Here is a 20,495-nt window from a genome sequence, read left to right as displayed (position 1 = left end):
CCAAACGCTCGAACTTGCCGTCGCTGGTAGCTTTTCCTAGGTCATACGGGATAACACCTCCGTGGGTCTTGCCACTGACTCAACACCGACCACAACGTCCCCAAATCTGATATCGGTCCCTATACAAAATTCCACCACAAATGCCAACGAGAAACCTAAACGATGGATCGAAAGCTGGACAGCGACGCGATGCGCTATTCTTCGCTCGACATAGGGCTTTTCGATCCTCGCGAGAGTATAGGCATCAGGATTGTTTGGTTTAGCTTGACTGGTGAGTTCTCGTGTATCTCCATCATTCGCCGCAGCCATCTTCAGTGGAAGTGCACAAATCCAACAGACCATGTATTCCTCGTAGCGCAGGCTCGTTGTCGTCAATAAGACTATATGCTCGTCCCTGATCTCACTACGTCGTATTCGCTCATTGTCCACACAGTCGTTTTATTGTCAATATAGACCGTTCAGAGCTGGGTGTGAAAGAGCGACAGTGAGGGAAAAATAGGCTTCGAGGCTGCGCCCAATTTAGCTATCGAGTCTCGTTAGTCACCAATTTGCACCGGGCTGTCCAAGTACCTCTCCATATTATCTCAGTACATGCAGAGTAATTAGTAGAGACGCCAGATTAAGGTATACTAATGCTTACGATCGGGGTGAATCCTGAGGCCGCAGTCTGCAGATCTCGCCGAGAGGGCAGTGTGCCCACCTGAGCAGCTACGTCGCTGGCCTTGATGGAGCTCCACTACTACGTCTAATTCAAAATACAATCCGCATATGCCCCTGCGATGGTTCCAGCTGCTCAAGAAAAGTCTTTGAAATCGTAAGGATCTAAAATAACAGCTACGCTAATGGTTTGTTTCATTATTTTCCCTATCCAATCCCAACGCCAGGCACCCGCGCAAATTCGAATTAAACGGTCTTGAAAGCTAAATACGGAGAATCGGAAGAATGTCGAAGTGAAGAAGGGGGTCGAAATGGCCTCGAATGGAGGGGTATCTCAAGAAAAAAAAAAGAAGTCGCTTCATCCAAGTCGCATGCCTTTATAAAACTCCGCCGGGAAGGTTGATCTGCGCTTGTCGCGGCTCAAAGCCAGCACTGTTCGGCGCTGAGCCCCCGCTGGGTGGATATGCAGTGGTACTTTCAGGCGCCTGTTGTTGTTTCCGCAGCATAAACATCGGCTTTCGCCCTTCCTTTTCTAGCTGCTTAAAGAGAATAAGCGGCCGTTCTTCTAGCCCGAGACAACGTTCCTGATCGCCATACACAATGTAAAGAGCGTACTGCTTCCAATCGCCGTTGATGTTATACTTCTTAAGAGCGGCCGGGAGGACCTTGTAGCATGGATCATCGACGGAGACACGAAAGGATTTGAAAATTTCCACGCTTGGAGTCTCACCCCCCGCTCTAGACTCAGATCGCGAAGGAATCTCCGAACGCGTGGCTGATGAAGAAGTGGTGTTCAAACGGTCTGAGCGGGACTGAGATTGGGGATTGTCGTCATAGTGGTCGTGGGGATTGCGGGCAGAGCCTGGCTGTGTGTAGGCACGAGACGCTAGGGTCTGCGGTGCGCCGTAGTGATTACTGGGAGATGTCGGCGACGGTAAATTGGGTGATAGTTGTGACTTTCCATTCATAGTGCTGAGGTGTGAGGATGCGGCGACAGCAGCGGCTGATGGGTCAAGGTTGGTGCCATCATTGTACGCCCGGTTCTCGTGGATAGAAGGAGGAATGTGGGTTGGAGAGTTGTTTTTGGGAGTAGTGCCTCCATGAACTCGTTTAGACAGGTTTCGGGACAAGATAGAGCCGGATCGGTCGAGGATGGTAATGCCAGACTGTTGGCCTGTGAGGGTTGACCCTGAGAGTCTATCGTCATAATAGCCGTCCGACGAAGACACGGCTGTCGGGGGAGGCAGCGGTTGGGATTTGTCCTTTGCCATTTTGAAGACGGGCAGGAGCTCCTCCCTCAGTCGTCGGTAGTCCTCCAACACACGCCGTAGCTCTGTTTCCACAGTCATGATTTTCTCGTCCCGGAGTCTGATGGATTGAATCAGGCGAGCTATATCTTCCTGCGTTGCGCTTTCGTTCATGCTTTGATCGGCAGCTTTGCGACATTAGCTAAAGTCATAGCTAACGGTAGAACAAAACTTACAAAGGGGAATGTAGTGGTCGGCATCGAGCGGAATATCCTGCTTTACTTTCATCTCGTAGACACTCTTGAGTATGGTCAACCGGTGCCCCACACTGGCAATGCCCATTTCTTTCAGCTCATCGTGTCTCAACGCGATAAGCGCCTCTCCAACAATACCGTTCTCTGCACACGCGAAGTTAGTGGCGCCCTATTCTACGCAGGATCCTGCGGCCTAACTAACCTATAAACGCCTGACAGTATTGGCGCAGGCCCAAGGAGGCAACAAAGCTCGCGCATTCCTCGGCAGTCCATTCGGTGATTATGGTGTCCGGGATCTTGGAATTATCTTCATTATGGGCAAAGGTCGGAGTAGGCTCTGCTGACGGGAACTCTGACTCCGATGCAGAGCCTTCTGAATCCGTTGCTAGATGCGGGGAGGTAATGACGCTGCGTTCGTACTCATCATCGGCGTCTGAATCCGCGTGGTAGGAGGTATGGAGGGACATGACGAGAGCGAGCTGACGACGCCCACGAAAACGAGAGAGGTGTAGTAGACGTCGCTCGGTTGGAACCGGTGCAATATAGAGAGCGGCGGCGAGTGAATATGAAGAACTTCAAGATCGTAAGAGTGTCGTAATCGTGTCATTCACTGTCGAACCCGAAAGCTAAAGAGTGTGCGAGAATCGGCCAAGCGGGTGTGCCACATGGGATGGCTGGCGGCTAGAACAAGAAGATCGGCGACTCGAGAGGGCGAGGGCGCCAGAACAAAGAGGGAGCTAGCAGAGAATCCGCCAATAACCCAGAATCAAGAAAAACGTAGATGCCTGAGAAAACAAGCAGGAGAAAATTGTGATTGATCGTTAGCGCTAGCAGCGACCACGGTGATGAGTGCGAAGGCGGGGAAGCTCAGGCACAGATGTCTTGATTGGGAGCGGACTGGACAAAAGGCGGGAAAACGCCCGTCCAGAGCATAGGCACAAGGAGTGAGTGGAGTGAGGGAGAGATATAGCGATGGATAGTCTGGTTTAATGGCTGGTCCCAGAGTGATGGCGAATCGAGGAAGTAATAAGCTGATCTGCTTGGAGTGAAGACCGCGCTCCAGGATCAGGATAGCCGCACGTGATGCAAGTCTAGACGCTCCAGCTGGAGGACAACAAAAAGGTGCTCTATTTTGATGCACTCTGCAAAGGATAGCTTGTCCTTTATCTTCAAATCCAAGGATAACAATATGGAGCGTCGGATCCTACCGATGACTCCTTAACCAGCGAAACTCAGGCTTCAGCACTTATCCTTGCATTCAACCGCACCCAGCCAAGCCAGCCTTCTAGGGCCATTGCCTTGTCCGAGAGTGCGTCCGGAGCATTGGGTGGATCATTCAATCTATGAAATTGATAATCGATATGCAAATTCTTCGACAGAATCCTCACGAAGAAGAGAATAGGGGATGTTCCTGGCGACTAACAGTCGTTACCGCCTCTGGATGGTCAACTCGAGGACGACTATTGCGCACGCATTGCTACTAGTTTCGGGCGTCGACTCTCTACAAAAACAATATCGGATGATGGATGGATGGACCCTCTTCTCCGGATCAATAATATTCGCGATTGACCCAAGATGACCTGGGTCAAGTCTGTCAAAAACCAATAGTGCCGGACCCTTTACTTTTTTGGCCATTTAGGGGTTCGAATCCTCCGCCGTCGCCCGTTGCACTGGATAGCTCCGGCTCCAACAAGTCAACGTTATATTGTACGCGGCATAAGCCACAATATTCTGTCTCTCCGAGCTTTGCCATTCCTTTTTAGCAGGACATGGGAGTCGAGGTCGACAATCTGCGTCAGCCACATCTGATTCCCCCTTGACCGACTACCTTGATGGCTGCCCTGCACACCAATACGTATCAGACTATCAGCTAGCCTGCCCATCACTTAATGGCAAGACAATCGAACGTTATGCGGGTCTGGGGCCACGCTCATCATGGGTATACTACACTGTTTCTCCAGAAGTCCCAGTTCACAACCTCGGTCTCCTTGTATACAAAGTACAGCAGGCGCCGCATCGTCCGAAGCCAATGCGCCCCTGCACACGTATATCACCCCGTCTCCGCATGCATAACTACCCACTCCTGTTCTGTGGGCCATGCGGCAAGACAACTCGCTTGGGATCTAGCCTTGTTTCTATCATGGATCCTGGCCTTGAAGATCGGTTAGCAAGAGCCGAGTCTTAACTCCAAGCGCCGAAGGCTGCTATAAATATCACAACTGGCCTTATGCCTTGCGCTCGGGTCCACATTTTTAAGAGGGCGCTTAGAAGGTTGACCGATCGCTGCAGCCTTATCAACGTTCTACTACTTCCAGACGAGAGATTGTGAAATGTAATGTGCGTCAATTGTACGAAGATCGAGTAACATGTTCTGAGTTACTGTGATATACCATAAAACAGACCAAATAGCTACCCTGGCAGTCATGGCGCTCTGCCGTCAGAACTATATATTTGCGGACACTCTGGTCGAGCTTCGTGAACACGATCCATTGAACTATGCTTATACAACTTCCTGTTCATCCAACATAAAGTAATTAGTAAATGTTCTGGATGGGCAAGCATTGTCCTATAGTACCATCTCTGAGCCATCGTCGCTCGGTTCAAAGGGTTGAGTAGTATCTTTCTTCCGAATTACACCCGGATCGGAGTTGCATCGCTTCTGTTTCTTTCAGCCTCTGTCCCAGCCTCAGCCTTTCAATTCTTACCACTTCTCATGAACCCAATCAGTTAAGGAGACAGCGGACAGTTGGATAATACAGCATTGCCACTGTAATCGCAACCTTGCCGCTCGGCTCGGCTCAGATCAAGTCCTCCGCTGGCGCATTCATTTTCTCCGCCGACCTCTGGAACTTTGCCTATACTACCTTACAATTTTCGAACTATACCCCACGCGGCTATTTTGATCCATACGTTCCGTCAAACAAGTCGCGTACATACCAGTTTCCTTCAGAATACCCATGACCTCCGAGAAATCCGTCTGAACAGATCAAGCCGGCGCGGACGCCGAGTAGCCACTGCACTACGGACACCGACTCCAACTCCAAGACCCCATCTATCCAGAAACTTTTCAAATCACAACCGTGAACGCCAAATACCCTGAATCGAAAAAGCACAGACACTTCCGACCATGCCTTCTTCCCCGACCAATTCCAGCCACACCGCGCAGCCATCTCCAGCTGACCTCGAATCCGACCTCCTCGCGCACCTGGCCTCAACACACGCCCTCGAAGACCTGCACACAAACCTGCTCTCAACACTCCAACGGCTCGGCTGGACCGAGAAAATCCGGCGATTGAGTACTGAGCTTCTCCGCGCGAACCGATGTGAGCGATTCGACGACGTCGTTGAAGCAGTCGTCGCTTCGGCGCAGGGCCGCTCGCACCCGTTCCTTGTCGATTCCAACTCCGATAATAACACCGGCTCTCGCGCAAACCATACACACAATCATAACGGGGATGTGGACGGAGTTGAAAGCAACAGTGCGTACTCCATTGAAAATGCGGATTTGCGGATTCCGAGCGTGGTCGTTGAGCAAGGGGTTCGAGCAATCAAGGATATATTAAGAGAGGTCGTTATACTGGAAGATGAAGGGGATGGAGCCGGAGATAGCAGTAGTGCTACTGGGACGGTTAGTAATAATGCTGTTGATGTGGTTGGAGAGACTGCGACGAAACGACAGGGAGAGAAGGTGGTTAATGGTGATACAAGCCCGACCAAGAAGGGGGACAAGAAGGCGAAACAGGGGAAGCAGATAAGATGAGTTCATTAGACATGCTTTTGGGGTATTCTATATGGGTTTTTCGCGGGACTTCTTGCTTCGGGCGTTAAGAGTTGGGATTTTTGGTGTTAAAGAGTGGCGGCAATATATGATACCAGCCTTTATGTACAAAACACCGGCCGAATTACTATTGCATCAGATTTTAAGGGCTCGTCTGCCGGACTTACAACCTTACAAAAACCTAGAATATGTATCGTATCACAAGTCAAAACCAATGTCTTCGTTCAGTATACCGAGTAGAATCGTTCCCTATCGCCAGGAACATTCATTCACACCTCGGCTAGATCTAGCTAGTGTCGACACATAAAGCGATGAGTAAAAAAATGAAAGGAACTTAATCATAGAGGCTGTCGTCATTACCGGCTTCACCAAATGTGTTGCCGCTATCCGCAGCCTCATTGGCAGAGGGGAAGCGGAAGAAAGAGCTGCCGCCGGAATTCTTCAGGCTCTGAGCGAAAGCTTCATATCGGCGAATCTCCACATCGCTGACAGATCGTCGGGCTGTCTTCATAGCCTCTTCGAAATGAGCCCGCGTGAGTTCTGGCACGGGGTCTTCGCCTTCCTCCTCATCCTCCATCTTAACATCCTCACCAGCAGCTTCACGCTGCTTCTGACGCTCAATTTCAGCAGAGATGGATTCCTTGATAGCAAGCTTGACAGCTCGCTGGGTGACGAATCCGAGATCAGCACCAGAGAAGCCGTGAGTTTTGCTGGCAATGAACTCGATGTCGACATCGGAAGCGACAGGAGTCTTGCGGAGCTGAGCCTTGAGGATACCCTCACGAGAGGCTTGGTCGGGCAGAGGAACGTAGACCAGAGTGTCGAGACGGCCGGGACGCACCAAGGCAGCGTCGAGCTGCTCAGGTCTGTTCGTGGCACCAATGACGAAAACGTTCTTCTTCGAGGTCATTCCGTCCATTTCTGAACTCATGTTAATTTATCTTCGATAAGATAGGACGAATTAATATAACTTACCAGTCAGAAGCTGGTTGACGACACGGTCGGAAGCACCCCCAGCATCTCCGACGGAGCCGCCACGAGATTTGGCGATGGAGTCCAGTTCATCGAGGAACACAACACAGGGAGCAGCAGCACGAGCCTTGTCGAAAATGTCACGAATGTTGCTCTCAGACTCACCAAACCACATGCTCAGCAATTCAGGGCCCTTAACGGATATGAAGTTTGCGGCGCACTCGTTGGCGACGGCCTTTGCAAGCATGGTCTTACCAGTACCAGGAGGACCATAGAACAAAACACCGCGAGAAGGTGACAGACCGAACTTCTGGAACTTCTCGGGATGATCGACAGGGTACTGGACGCTCTCGATAAGTTCGCGCTTGACCTCCTCCAAACCACCAATATCCTCCCAGCGAACATTGGGGACCTCGACAACGGCAACCTCGCGGAGAGCAGAGGGGTTGGAAACGCCAAGGGCATAACGGAAGTTCTCCATGGTAACACCAAGTGAGTCCAAGACCTCCGCATCAATGGTATCTTCGTCGAGATCGATCAGATCCATCTTTTCACGGATCTGCTGCATGGCAGCCTCGGAACAGAGCGAAGCAAGATCGGAACCGACGTAACCATGAGTCTCAGCAGCGATGGTCTCTAAGTCGACATCCTCTCCAAGCTTCATGTTCTTGGTGTGGATCGAAAGAATTTCAAGACGGCCGGTAGGGTCAGGAATGCCAATGTCGACTTCACGGTCGAAACGGCCGAAGCGGCGAAGAGCGGGGTCGATAGAGTTAGGACGGTTGGTGGCGGCCATGACGACGACGTTAGAGCGCGCCTTCATACCATCCATAAGAGTCAGAAGCTGGGAGACAACACGGCGCTCAACCTCTCCGTTGGTCTTCTCACGCTTAGGTGCGATCGAGTCTATTTCATCGATAAAGATGATAGCAGGCGAATTCTTCTCAGCTTCTTCGAAAGCCTTGCGAAGGTTCGACTCAGATTCACCAGCCATCTTGGACATGATCTCAGGACCGTTAATCAAGAAGAAGAAAGCGCCAGTCTCGTTGGCCACAGCACGAGCCATAAGCGTCTTACCAGTACCGGGAGGACCGTACATAAGGATACCACGAGGAGGCTTGATACCGATGGACTTGAAGAGTTGAGGGTGACGAAGCGGCAGCTCGACCAATTCACGGATCTGAGCCATCTGTTTTCGGCATCCACCGATGTCATCGTAGCCAACTTCGTTTAAGTTGTTCTCCTCATCCTCACGCTGGATGGGCTCCCCCTCACTGTGAATGATAGTGTCCGGAGCAACGATACCGAACTCTGGGGGATCCACCTCGACAACCTTGAACTCAACTTGTCGCATGCCACCTCTTACTGTGAAGAGATCGCCTTGCTTCACGGGTCGGTACCCATCTCGGAAGTAAGGAGCAAGGTAGACATCAAAAAGAGAACCTGTGAGGCCCTCGACGGTGTCGGCAATGGGGAGAACGGCGATACGCTTAGCCTGTGGACGGGGAAGAGCAGTTAGCCGCTATTCACGTCCCTTATTTTCGAGGAAACTCACATATTTAATATCAGGGCAAGGGTGAACTGTGATGATATCACCGTGCTTTACGCGCAAGTTATGCCTGACGACCCTGTTGATGCGGGCGCTTCCATCATCGAGATCATCATCGGCAAGCACAATCAAAACAGTCTCCTTGCGCTTTTTGCCTCGGACTGTGACTGTGTCGCCTCTGAAGAGCCCAAGGGTGTCCATGGTGTTGTTGGAGAGGGAGATTGTAGAGTTATCATCGTTCACGGCATCAGTAACACTGAGAAACAGGAGTTAGCAATGTCCAAGCTGGTTCACACTAGCACATAGAATGGAGCGGCTACTCACATTAGGGAGTTGGGCTTCTTCTTCTTCTTCAGAATCGCCGTAGAGGTATCGAGTTCCTGCAAGAAGTCAGTAACTGAGCCAGCGATACTTCTTGAGGATTTGAGTTACCTCTTTCTTCTCGGCACCAGAAGCATCACTAACGGAGGCGGATGTTAGTCAAAACGCCTGGACAGGAACTGAAGGAAGTGAACGCCATACAGAAGCTTCTTCTTATGTTCTTCTGAGCTCATCTCGACGGAAAGCGCTGAGCGATGGAAAGGCAATCAAATCGATTACGCAACGTAGACTCGACGAGAGTTTACGCAAAGGTTGAGTGTGCCGGACCTGGAACCGCCCCAACAACACAAAGGAAATGCGAAAATCGGACGTAAACGAAAACGGGAGAAGTTCAAAGGACAGCGAGAATGCCCAAGGAACGTAGCAAAGTGCGGAGATAGATGGAGTTGGGAAAAGGACAGATAGAGAGTGAGTTGGAGGTGAAATCGGAAGTGGACAGAGCAGTTCCAGTTATGAAGAGGTGACGATTAACTCGACTGCCAAGGTGTTCCGTTGATGACTTAAGCCGGCGACTTGTATCAACCGCCACCGCCTGGAAGAAGCAAATGGAACCTGGTCGTAGCAACTTCACTCAGTCATAATCTTCAGTCTGTCATCTTTTGTTGCCATCGCATCTTCTCTGCAGAGATTGCTTTTCACTCGCTAGTTTAGGCTACCGGGGTTTGCGTCAGCTTGGAGAATGGACGGCCGATTCAACCAGGGTCTCTTGGCTAGTTAGTCAATGCCTGAGGACCTTTGACACTCCAGTTCATCATGATCCAACTTTTCATCCATATACCGGAGCCATTATTATAACTTCACCCAGACATATGCGCAAGCAGCAAGTGAACTGAAGAGCGGTATATGGCACTACCTCGCCGGGCGCCTTTACCCAGAAGCTATGCAACGGACTCAGCAATGCGGGCAACAGCTGCTGAGCTCGTGGGACAGCGATTTTGCTTCCCAGGTTCTTTATGGATCGGTCAAGAATATAGTTTGTTGTTAATCAATTAACTTTATCTTTGTGTTTCCCAGTTTGCCACGATTAATCCCTGCCATAGGCGACCCAGGTGGCCCTCCAAACAGTCATGTCTAGCAGATCAAAACGGTTTTTCTTGGGTTGTTATCAAAAGTTCTGCTTTTTCCTCGTTTTTTCGATCTTCAGACGGCAATGTTGGGCCTCTGTTTCACTCTTGCTGAAAGCTGCAAGAGTTCAGAAAGTCATCTCCGCTGTCGGTTTGCTGCCCGCTCAAACCCTTCTGTGGCAGCGAATATGCGTTGCAAGGACAGTTATCCAGAAGACTTCCAAACTGCAATCAAGAGATCACCGTTGAAAGAAGGAGAATTACAAGAACTCTGTGCAAAATCTAGCTACCCGCCTGTCTTCGTCTATGGCCACTTGATGCTCCCAACAGCCCTCAAGTACATCGTTGACATTCCTCAGACCACCACAGTGGACATGGTCTACGCAACGCTCCCGGGATACACGCTTCACCATTTCGCAGAGAACGGCAAGCCTGGATTACCAACAATTAAGCCATCATCGTCTTCGTCAGACGTGGTCGAGGGAATGCTCGTTTTCGGGCTGACAAGGGAACAACGCAGTGACGTCCAAGAGGTTGAATGCGTACGGCCTGGGCATAGCATATTCATAGACACCCAGGTCCAGGTCTCTCTGATTGACAAAATCCACGGCTACGAGGTTAAAAGCCAAAAATCCGTAGATGCGGGAACTTTCGTTTGGAGCTGGACTTCTGAGAATACGGAACTGCAACCTATGGAAACATCTTTCTGGCCCATAGACGATTTTCTATCTGGTCAGCTCTACGCGAACATGGTTAGAGAACAAAACAAAGTGCCTTTCAGCTATAACTAGATTATATCGCTTGCGGATATTCATTGCTTGTTAGAACGGATATTTGTTATATACACCTTGGTTTATTCTCGGAAACCTAATATTCTTTTCGCCTATTTCTTACGCTACTGAGCCCCAATATCGTCAAGCCATATCCTTGAATTAAGGATGATTGACTAGGAATCACCAAATCAGCCATACTCATTTAGGTCTATCTAGAACACATAATTTGAAGTTAACTCTTATCTCCCATATATACAATCTCCAAGCTCCCAGCAGCCAGCCTCTACGCAGTAGAGGCCCACAAATCTGCGAAACCCCAAGCCCCGGCCATGAAACTCCCAACGCCTACCAAAGACCCTGGGAACCCAATTCCATTCTCAAAACTCCAATGCAGGCACAACGGTGTCCAGCAAACATTGTTCACCAAGCTCTTCTTCCAAGCTCTTACCTCCGCCTTCAGCTCCTTCTGCTTCTCCTCCGACGACCCCTCAATCTCCGCCTTCTTCCGCAATTCCCTTGCCCTCCAAAGCACAAAGTACTGAAGTACAATATGACCAAGCCAAGCCCTCGTGCTCCAGAGTTCCACCTTTGCGGCCCCACCCCAGCGCTTGAGGAACTGCTCAGGTATGACACCTTTCGTCGTGAGGAAAGCGGCGTTCTCGAGTGCTTGGTAGATGATGTTTGCGAGAACTTGGAGGAGAGTCAAGGCGTACATGGTTTTGTCCGCTGGCGGCGATTTCAGCGTCGCGGAGCCCCAAGCTATGAGTGTGGGTAGATCGAGGAGGCGCAGCATATATCGGGCTTCGGACATGAGGGAGTACAGGGCGAGGAGCCGGGGTTTCTGTGTCGCTGTTGATGGGGCTGCTGCTTTTCCGGTTGAGGCTGAGGCGCTGGGGCTGCTGCTGCTGCTTGAGCGGAGACGCGCAAGGAGGCTGAGGCGGGTTTGGAGCGCGACCCAGGGCGCGGACGCAAGCAGGTGGTGGAGGATATGGGAAGTGTATTGGATGAAGGCGAAGAGTCGTTCTTGGCCAGCTGATGTCGATAAAATCCTATAGTAGATCGTGGTTAACTGGGCGAAGGGGTAACGAGACGAGGGTGAGGATTGTTATCATGGTTACGGATGAATCGGCCTTGCTGGAGCTTGGGTCTCCTTACTTGTTCAGGCGTCCATTAAGCCTATCTGCAGTCAAAAGAGCTGCTAGCAACCGGCGCTGTGCAGCCTGTCTGGACGTCATTGGGGGTGTGCTCCCTGCGGGGCTCACTGACTCCTCAGGGTTGGGCGCCTTGTCGTCCGCCATGGTGAGGGAGGGGTATGAGAAGCGCTGGGTATGACCTTGGTTCTGCTGTGAAATCGACAGAGGTAGAAAAGCGCGAGTGATACACAGGGGTCGGGAGTCTAAAGTCTTAAGTGAAAGTCTCCATATCCCCGGACTGTCACGATCCAACTGATCAGCCCGATACGGCCTGGTGCCGAGGCTCGGAACGATCCCGTCAGATACCGACACCGTCCAACTACACCTGTGCAGCAATTCCGAGAATACATTTCCGCCCCTCCAAAACACCCAGTCAAAAGACAAGGTCGGGTTAATGATCCGATTTGAAGCTTACACTGAATACCAACTCAGCTTGAGATTAGGTAAATCACATCCACTATCATCAACACTCACTCCCGCAATCTGGCTCAAAATGCATTCATGCAGAGCAATGCCATGAAAATCTAAAACTTCGAGTTGATTATCCATTATCCTGCATGAAGAATTTTCTTCTTCTTACGCTAACTGTTATAGTATACCGGCGCATCCATCCAATGAAGCCATATTCTAGGAACCAACCGACCTATCGCTGTCCCGCACGTTCGTGAGCACTGACCCGGTTCTCAGGTTCTTCACTGCGAAAGTCCATGAACGCGGCTTACCCCTTGGCGCCATTATGCGCCTCAGTGCGGATTTCAGTGCTCAGATGTCGAATTCCTCAGTTATTTCTTCGATCGTTGACAAGTTGCTCATAGCGCCCATATTGAGGGAAGACTCGTATCCCGCAAGATGCGAAATGCTTCTCACTCGCCGACGGTGGAAAGCGCGATATGAGCACTGCGAGAAATGAGGTGGTGGAGCGGGAGGGCAAGGAGGACGTAACCCGAGGTTCTTGACGACCTTCACGTCTGACACAGGTGTCTCCCACAAATCCCAGACGCTTGGGGGTGTGGTATCTGGATCGTTACACACGGCATTGAGGCTAACCCAGGTTCGTTCCTGCAGCTTGCGGTCGCAGTGGTGACAAGCCCTGTACTGGCAACGACCAGGACGAGAGTGCACATCCGCGCTAAGTCGGCTTTGGTGTGTTTCGAACTGATGAAACTCGTACTGCTGTTCAGCTCCGTGGCTGGGGTCGTAACAGCTTCCAGACATAGATAGAGTCCTTTCCATCTCGCACAACTCCAAAACCTCCAGCTTCTGTTGCCACAATTTGTCTCTCTGCTCGTCGGTGTATTCGCCCTCGAGAATTGCGTCCGTTATCCATTCGCTCAGCAGGGAACCGTTACGGTCTGTTGACGCTGAATAGTCGGTTGTGTCCTCAGTGCAGAGGTAGAACCATCTCAGGAAGGGTCTTCTGCCACAAGTGTTGCAGGTTTCGTGTTGATCGATCCTCCACTGACGGATTGCAGTACTGTGAGAGCAGCTATCATGGCGGCTTTGTTGCCGTGGGTATGGAGCTACCACAGGAGCTGTGGCGTATGGCTGGTGATTGGAATTGCCTGGCTCCTGGGATTCGTTCGTTGCCTCAACACAATCTTCAGCAGTGTCGACTGATTCCACGTGTTGGAAAGACGCCATATCTGGGTCTGGGTCTGTGTCTGGGGACACGCCAATCAAGACTGGGTAAGAGCCCACCTCTTCGCCATCCATGATGGCTGGATTGGAATTGCAGACATAAAAAGAAGTCCAGTGTTATGAACTTAACAGCATAAAGAGCTATAAGGTGAATCCTTCTCTCGGCGCAACCCTCTGGGTGATGTTCCAGTGCAACCTCATACGAGGATTGAATAGAATACATAGTGCTCATTAAGGTCTTTTCACATCTATTAGAGCCTCTAAAATGCTCTTTTTGTGCAAAGAACTGTTACTTTCATTTCTGTATAAAGTATAGATTCTAGACCTGTTTGACCAGACAATATATATTTATGCCTGAGGCATCAATGGTAAATAAAGGCGCAAGCGCAAAGATATTAATCAGAAATCAAACAAAAGATACCCAGAACCCATCCATTGTCCTTCTACTGATTAATCATACAGTGTGGCAATTCTCAGATTGTCATTGTCTTAGACACCATGATATTGCTGCGGAGTCCGCTACGGCAGTTTGGGGGTCGGCCACTTCCGATGCCGCTGGCCTAACCGCGATATAAATCGAGCAGCTGCCGGCCTCGTGGCGCCCACTCAATCCCCCTCCACTCCCAGAGTCCAGCCATCAGCTCCAGACCACATTCCTGACTCTCCGGAGCTGTTTTCCAAGGAGTTTTTGCATCTTCTTTGTTGAAAACGCGTGTCGAGCTATAACAATCGCGGACAAGCGCCCTGAGTGACCAGAACCACCAATTGACTCCGCATCGCAACCTCGGTAAGCTCCAGGAGTCCCGAATCGATCTGGTGTTGTCCAGCCTCTCCATAAACAAACACCACTTCCCCTATCCTATATTATTATTCGCCCAACGATCCCCAACCCCATATTTTCCGTCTTCGTCCCTGACCCGCCACGTCTCATCGCTCCATCTTCTTTCCCACATCGTCTGTCTTCGCGTTTCCTGTTCATTGCTTTTCCTTGAGCTCACCGCGTTCTCGATCGCTGCAGGTCTCGTCTTATCGCTCCTCCACCATCGCAACCATGTCCGTCAAGTTTAAAGACGTGCAAAATGCAGCTACCGCTGCGGCCTCGGCGGCCGACACATCTATCCGGGCGGACACAAAAGAGCTGGCGCACAAGGTCGGCGAGCGCCTGACTGGAGGCAATCCCCAGACTGGTTACCTAGCCGTACGTTCCCTTTGTGAAGACTGGGAATTTGGTGATCGTACCTGACTGATTATCTCGCGCACAGCTGTACCTACGACAGCTTCAGTCCAACCCGCTGCGCACGAAGATGCTCACCTCCGGTGTGCTCTCTTCTGCGCAGGAGTTCCTCGCCTCTTACCTCGCCAACGATGTTAGCAAGCATGGTCACTACTTCAGCTCTCGTGTCCCCAAGATGCTCCTCTACGGCATGTTCATTAGTGCCCCTCTCGGCCACGTTCTGGTCGGCATCCTCCAGAAGGTCTTCGCGGGTCGCACCAGCTTGAAGGCCAAGGTCCTTCAGATTCTCGCCAGCAATCTGATTGTATGCCCTTCGCTCCACGAGTATCTTATGTCTGTGCCAGAACGCTGACCGGAGTTCCTAGGTGTCTCCTATCCAAAATGTGGTCTATTTGACCTGCATGGCCATCATCGCTGGCGCTCGTACTCTCCACCAGGTCCGCGCAACTATCAAGGCCGGCTTCTTCCCTGTCATGAAGGTTAGCTGGATTACTTCACCGCTGGCGTTGGCCTTCGCCCAGAAATTCCTCCCTGAGCATACCTGGGTGCCATTCTTCAACATTGTTGGGTTCTTCATCGGAACCTACGTCAACACTCACACCAAGAGAAAGCGCCTTGAAGCGCTGCGGAAGGTAAGCCTTTCTGAGCATCTGTCCTTATTCTCCTCCGCTGACTCCTCGCAGCGTTACGATTCCCGCCGCGGCGGCCCCGGCAGCGAGTACGAGAAGGGCCCTGGACCCGACTACCGGTAAAGGATGTAATTTCCTCCCGGACAAATGATGACAGTCGAGCACATATCGCGAACCGCATGATAGAGGCATATAACTCTTTCATCGATCGTTCGACACCAGATTGTATACTCCTACCTTTCCGATCATATTTACCCTCTCGCTTCCTTTGTCCTCTGTTCAAGTACGGCGGACTGGATCACTCTATACTTTATACCGTCTGTTAGACGAAGATATGTTTAAGCTTACGATGAATGGTTGTTATTATTTTTGTTTCTTACGCCCAATCTACATACTTATTACATAGTTTGAATTTATGACGCCGCTCGGTGCATCTTTATTTCTTTAGACCAAAATGGTCCGTGCTATCCCATTTGCATGGCCGACAACCATGCAGTAAGTGCAACACCCTGCTTGTTCAGTCGTCGACGGAATTTAGTTGCTTAAGTGTACTTTGTCTACCTACTTAGGACGGATGACAGGGAGAGATTGCATGTGACGATGTGGCATACCCTCCTGAAAATCCACGATTCTCTTGATTACTGGCTCCCGTCAATTCTGTGATTGCACCCTTGGCACACTGGACCTCATTCCTCCATAGCTCCCTCATCCCCCCTCTTCTTCCTAACCCAAGCAACGAAGTCATCCAGCGTTCCAGGCCAAGCCCCGTCCTCACTCCACCACCCAAAAGCCTCGTCCTCGTGGGTTTTGCGCATAAAAACTTCGACCTGTTGCCACAAATCCTTGTTGACGGGCTTTTTGCCGCGTTCTTCAAGGAACTCAACCCACCAGTCCAACCAGGGAGTTGTCGTCGTGTTCCAGGCAATCCCGCCCTTTGGCGTCGTGAAGAAAAGATTCCACTGTTCAACGGCGATTTCGAATTGCAGGTTGCGCTGGCCCTGCACTAGGCAGAGGGGAAATGTGTAGCGGTAAACTCGGCGGAAGAGGTCGGGTTCCGATGGGATGCGTGTACGGAGGTTTGCCGCATGGGCGGCCATTTTGGCGATGGAGTCGCATCTGATATTGTTAGATTGGCTTCTTCCTGAGTGCTGCGAGTACTGGTCCTTACTGGACGGATCTCCAGCCGTTTAGGAAGCCTTCGCGGGTAAATTCACCCATGGACGGTGATTGGAGAAGCTCAGCAATGGCGAGACAAGTAACCTCATCTAGCTCGACCTCAATATCCCCTAGGTAGCGCATGGCGCCTTCAATGCCAATAGTATCTGGATTTTCTTCCGGTGAATCTGTATGCAAGTTAGCTTGGTCCTCTACTCATGGTGGTCGTTTAAGGATATACCTCGGTACTGATCAAAGATCTGGTTGATGGCGGTCGTCGAGCCGCCTCCGCCCCCAGAACTTTGAAAATACCTGAAACTTACTATCAGCATATGCATACCACGAAACTCTTTTAGCAGAAACGTGAAGCCATAGAGATACAAGACCCAGTCCGCCAGTGCATCATTACCAGCGGGCAAGCCCGGTATTAGCTTTTGGAAGATTGATATTCGAAGCACTGCTTCGCGCACACCAGCAGTTGCACAAGGCTAGATGGAAATAGCCTCCCACCCTAATTCAGACCAGGACGAAAGGAGAATACCAAGACTAGGAATGCGCGAAGACCTAGCATAGGTTACCATCCAAACACGGTAAACCACGGTGTAGCTTCCAAACGATGGCCGCTCATAGCCTGGGTTATGTAGGCATAGGATCGCGTAATGCAACAAAGTGTTTGCCTTGTTAGGAGGTTGAAGGGTACAAGGCCACGCAATTCCTGATCTTAGCTTACGCGGAAGATCAAGCCCATAGACGCCGGTGCAATGCGGTTTTTAAATCTACGCAAAGACGCCCAAATGCTGGTGTGGAAGCTGCATTTCCTGTCCTGGCTGCGTGATGGAGGGAAGAGTGTAGAACATAGCCCAGAAGCAAGAATATAGATGGCCGACTTACGCATCGATAGCCTCTTCAGTGTTCCATCGGCTTTGCCTCAGAAACTGTTCGCCAATATGTCAGTATATTTGCCATCACGTGATGTATAACGTTTAGGTGTTGGTGTTTAGGGTCATATCTAGAGAAGGGGGATGAAATAAACGACTAATTCCAGAAATTACCTTTGCAGCTGTTGTATTATTGGCCTGTGTGAAGCTCACAAACTGAGTTATTTGCTGCTTCTGGGCGGCAGTGTATGGCGGCATGGCGGGGTGAACAGGCGAGGGGTAGAGACAATCTTCTAAGTAGGCTGACGACAACTGACGATGACAGGCAGAGGTGATGTACTCCCCCCAGACGTTTCGTAAATGTTATATGTGAGTAGGACTGCTTGGAAAAAGCTAAGAGCTACTTAAGAAACCAGGTCATGCCTTGGACTCACTCGAAGATTCACGCACTGCGCCAGCTGCTGACTGATCCAGGCACGTGCTATTCAGGGCTCCTTCCTATTAATTAGTGCCCTAGCAATCTAGCAACTGGAGAGCTTTTTTCTTTAGAGTTAGAGTACTTCTAGCAACCAGGCTTCATTACTACATCAGTCAGTGCAAAAAAAATTACTTCTCTCTAAAAGAATCTGGTACGTGCTCTGCCTCCCAGCTGACCGTTCAGAGTAAACAGCGGTGGATCGGCGACTAGCGGGAGTTCTTGGCGCTGGAAAAATAGCAAAAAAAGTTTCCAGATCGTCGAGACTGGTACACTCCAGTTTTCCAGCTTTAGTCTTGAACCCAGACGGACGTTTACAGATGGCTCCCGGACGGACGACAAAAAGGAGAAGGGTGAGCCCACCGGATGAAGAAGAGAACGTTTCCAATCGCAAGGGCGACTTTTATTCCCACGCCGCCGAATGGGACCTCGAACAAGACTACGAGCAGCGGCCGCGCAAGCTGAACAAGAAGGAGAAGGAAAGGACCAGGCTTCCGATTAAGACTGCGGAAGGTTTTCAGAATGTCGAAGCATCCGAATCTGAGCCCGAAGACGATGACAGTTTCCTGGCGACTGACGACGATGACATGGACGAGGACGGCGACGCGGAGGTAGACGAAACAGAGGAAAGCGAGGAAGAGGCGCCGAAGATCCCATTGAAGCAGCAGATTATACAAGCGAAGGAGGAAATCGCTCGAACGGCAACGCTGATTAACGAAGACCCCGAAGAGCATATTTCATCGTTCAAGTCGCTGGCTGAGATGGTAGACGGCGGATCACACGTTGCGGTCAAGAAACTGGCTCTTGCAGCACAGGCAGCGATCTACAAGGATGTCATCCCGGGATACCGAATCCGTCCGCTGAGCGAAGAGGAAGCGTCCGCGAAAGTCTCGAAAGACGTGCGCAAATTGCGGAATTACGAACAGTCTCTGCTGTCAGGCTACAAACATTACATTCAGAAGCTCTTGGCTTTTACGAAGCCTTCAAAAGAAAGGGCAGGTACTGATAACGGGATGAAGACTGTCGCGATCAATTGTGCCTGCAACCTGATTCTATCCGTACCGCATTTCAATTTCCGCGCCGAGTTACTGAGGATCCTCGTCAATCAGTTGGCCAGGAAGCGCGTTGATGATGACTTCGTCAAGTGCCGGGATACCCTCCAGGAAGTGTTCGCTCGGGACGACGACGGAATTGTTTCTCTTGAGGCCGTCCGCCTTCTTTCGAAAATGATGAAAGCCAGGGACTTTAAAATCCACGGCAGCGTCCTGGATACATTCCTTCACCTCCGACTGCTCCGCGAATTCTCTTCAAAGGGTTCAAGAGACCGAGTAGACCGCGACAATGAGGAAGAAACTTCTGGTGGCAAGAAAATGAAACAAAAGAAAGAATGGCGCACGAAGCGAAACCGCAAGCTCGAAAAGGAACGCAAGGCCGTGGAAAAAGACATGAAAGAAGCTGACGCGCTCGTCTCGCACGAGGCCCGCGACAAAAACCAAGCTGAGACTCTCAAGCTCGTCTTTGGCATCTACTTCCGCATCCTGAAACTCCGCGTCCCGAATCTCATGGGTCCTGTTCTCGAAGGTCTCGCCAAGTACGCCCACATGATCAACCAGGACTTCTTCGGAGATCTCCTGGAAGCCCTCAAGGATCTCATCGGACATGCCGAGGACGACGAGCTCAACGAGGTCGACGATAACGAAGATGATGAACACATCAACTCCGCCTCTTCGACAACTCGCGACTCCACCCGCGAATCCCTCCTCTGCACCGTTACAGCCTTCGCTCTTTTGGAAGGCCAAGACGCCAGCAAAGCCGCCGCAGCTTTGCACCTCGACCTCAGCTTCTTCATTAAACACCTCTACCGCTCCCTGTACACTCTCTCCACAAATCCCGACGTCGAATTCAACCCCAATGCCTCTAACGCCCTCCGCCTCCCTGACCCTTCTTCCTCGCAACAACAGCAACAGAACGCGCAAGACCGCAAGAAAAAAGTAAATTTCCAAACGCCCATCGTCCTCCTCCTCCGCTGCCTCAATGCCTCCCTCATCTCCCGCGCAAACGGCCTCCCCCCGCCTGTTCGCCTTGCGTCTTTCGCGAAACGCCTCATGACGACGACCCTCCAAGTTCCTGAGAAGTCAGCCCTTGCGACATTGGCGCTGCTGAATCAAGTAGCTAAGCATAATGCGCGCCGGATTAGTTCGCTGTGGTATAGCGAAGAGCGGAAGGGTGATGGTTTGTTTAACCCCTACGCAACGGACTTCGAGGCGACAAATGTGTTTGCCGGGACGATTTGGGAAGGAGAATTATTGAAGTTGCATTATTGTCCAGATGTTAGGGAGGCTGCTGCGGGCGTTGAGAAGATGATCGCTACCAGGGATTAGAGTGTATATCGTCACATTATATTTTACTGTATAGAAGAAAAGGATATTTCATTTGTTCGTTGAAAAGCACGCACATGCAACTGTTCCGTTAGGCAACACTCCAGTACCGGAGACTCGACTTTGTATGTCTGTTTATAGCCTCTGAATAATTAATTACACCTAAATGTCCTTTTCTGACATTTGAACGGATAACTACTTTTCTCTCTTAAGAACAGGGACATCCGTCAAGACTTTAAG

At 50.8% G+C, this 20,495-nt stretch overlaps 9 protein-coding genes across 9 annotated transcripts, besides 1 other annotated feature; 4 read left to right on the top strand and 5 right to left on the bottom strand.

Moving 5' to 3' along the window:
* Positions 1-20,495: part of a sequence feature (contig 1.124 531..55685(-1)) that runs on past both edges of the window.
* Positions 786-2,625, bottom strand: ANIA_07252 (adaptor protein STE50; the record flags this gene model as incomplete). The annotated part of the gene is made up of 3 exons (XM_675429.2): positions 786-2,092; positions 2,141-2,302; positions 2,361-2,625. The coding sequence occupies 3 exons, from the start codon at positions 2,623-2,625 to the stop codon at positions 1,035-1,037; spliced, it is 1,485 nt and encodes a 494-aa protein (XP_680521.1). The 3' UTR covers positions 786-1,034.
* Positions 5,286-5,918, top strand: ANIA_07253 (uncharacterized protein; the record flags this gene model as incomplete). The annotated part of the gene is made up of 1 exon (XM_675430.1): positions 5,286-5,918. One exon carries the CDS (start codon positions 5,286-5,288, stop codon positions 5,916-5,918), a length of 633 nt encoding a protein of 210 aa, XP_680522.1.
* On the bottom strand, positions 6,136-9,227 carry cdc48 (AAA family ATPase CDC48). Its single transcript, XM_050611892.1, has 6 exons — positions 8,980-9,227; positions 8,890-8,917; positions 8,782-8,837; positions 8,464-8,713; positions 6,912-8,403; positions 6,136-6,857 (listed from the first exon to the last, which is right to left on the bottom strand). Exons 1-6 carry the CDS (start codon positions 9,009-9,011, stop codon positions 6,271-6,273), a joined length of 2,445 nt encoding a protein of 814 aa, XP_050467866.1. The 5' UTR covers positions 9,012-9,227; the 3' UTR covers positions 6,136-6,270.
* ANIA_07255 (gamma-glutamylcyclotransferase family protein) lies at positions 9,989-10,693 on the top strand (the record flags this gene model as incomplete). Its single annotated transcript, XM_675432.1, has 1 exon — positions 9,989-10,693. One exon carries the CDS (start codon positions 9,989-9,991, stop codon positions 10,691-10,693), a length of 705 nt encoding a protein of 234 aa, XP_680524.1.
* ANIA_07256 (uncharacterized protein) lies at positions 10,959-12,081 on the bottom strand (the record flags this gene model as incomplete). The annotated part of the gene is made up of 2 exons (XM_675433.2): positions 11,831-12,081; positions 10,959-11,724 (listed from the first exon to the last, which is right to left on the bottom strand). Exons 1-2 carry the CDS (start codon positions 11,971-11,973, stop codon positions 10,959-10,961), a joined length of 909 nt encoding a protein of 302 aa, XP_680525.2. The 5' UTR covers positions 11,974-12,081.
* On the bottom strand, positions 12,631-13,581 carry ANIA_07257 (uncharacterized protein; the record flags this gene model as incomplete). Its single annotated transcript, XM_675434.1, has 1 exon — positions 12,631-13,581. One exon carries the CDS (start codon positions 13,579-13,581, stop codon positions 12,631-12,633), a length of 951 nt encoding a protein of 316 aa, XP_680526.1.
* ANIA_07258 (Mpv17/PMP22 family protein) lies at positions 14,147-15,816 on the top strand. The gene is made up of 5 exons (XM_050611890.1): positions 14,147-14,293; positions 14,525-14,704; positions 14,769-15,044; positions 15,106-15,372; positions 15,424-15,816. Exons 2-5 carry the CDS (start codon positions 14,558-14,560, stop codon positions 15,490-15,492), a joined length of 759 nt encoding a protein of 252 aa, XP_050467865.1. The 5' UTR covers positions 14,147-14,293; positions 14,525-14,557; the 3' UTR covers positions 15,493-15,816.
* ANIA_07259 (NEDD8 ligase DCN1) lies at positions 16,056-17,660 on the bottom strand (the record flags this gene model as incomplete). The annotated part of the gene is made up of 6 exons (XM_675436.1): positions 16,056-16,485; positions 16,538-16,712; positions 16,865-17,012; positions 17,255-17,300; positions 17,416-17,459; positions 17,577-17,660. The coding sequence occupies 6 exons, from the start codon at positions 17,658-17,660 to the stop codon at positions 16,056-16,058; spliced, it is 927 nt and encodes a 308-aa protein (XP_680528.1).
* Positions 18,198-20,258, top strand: ANIA_07260 (nuclear export protein Noc3; the record flags this gene model as incomplete). The annotated part of the gene is made up of 1 exon (XM_675437.1): positions 18,198-20,258. One exon carries the CDS (start codon positions 18,198-18,200, stop codon positions 20,256-20,258), a length of 2,061 nt encoding a protein of 686 aa, XP_680529.1.

The sequence above is a fragment of the Aspergillus nidulans genome, chromosome IV, assembly GCF_000011425.1.
Source record: "Aspergillus nidulans FGSC A4 chromosome IV".
NCBI lineage: Eukaryota > Fungi > Ascomycota > Eurotiomycetes > Eurotiales > Aspergillaceae > Aspergillus > Aspergillus nidulans.
The sequence above is the reverse complement of the archived record's forward strand: the minus strand, read 5'-3'. Positions and strand labels throughout refer to the sequence as shown.

Coding starts and splice junctions, on each gene's coding strand:
- cdc48 (XM_050611892.1), bottom strand. CDS start 9,011: ATGAGCTCAGAAGAACATAAGAAGAAGCTTCT. Junction 8,838..8,889: donor CTGGTGCCGAGAAGAAAGAG/GTAACTCAAATC, acceptor GACTTCTTGCAG/GAACTCGATACCTCTACGGC. Junction 8,714..8,781: donor AAGAAGCCCAACTCCCTAAT/GTGAGTAGCCGC, acceptor CCTGTTTCTCAG/TGTTACTGATGCCGTGAACG.
- ANIA_07258 (XM_050611890.1), top strand. CDS start 14,558: ATGTCCGTCAAGTTTAAAGACGTGCAAAATGCAGCTACCGCTGCGGCC. Junction 15,045..15,105: donor TTCTCGCCAGCAATCTGATT/GTATGCCCTTCG, acceptor CGGAGTTCCTAG/GTGTCTCCTATCCAAAATGT. Junction 15,373..15,423: donor GCCTTGAAGCGCTGCGGAAG/GTAAGCCTTTCT, acceptor GACTCCTCGCAG/CGTTACGATTCCCGCCGCGG.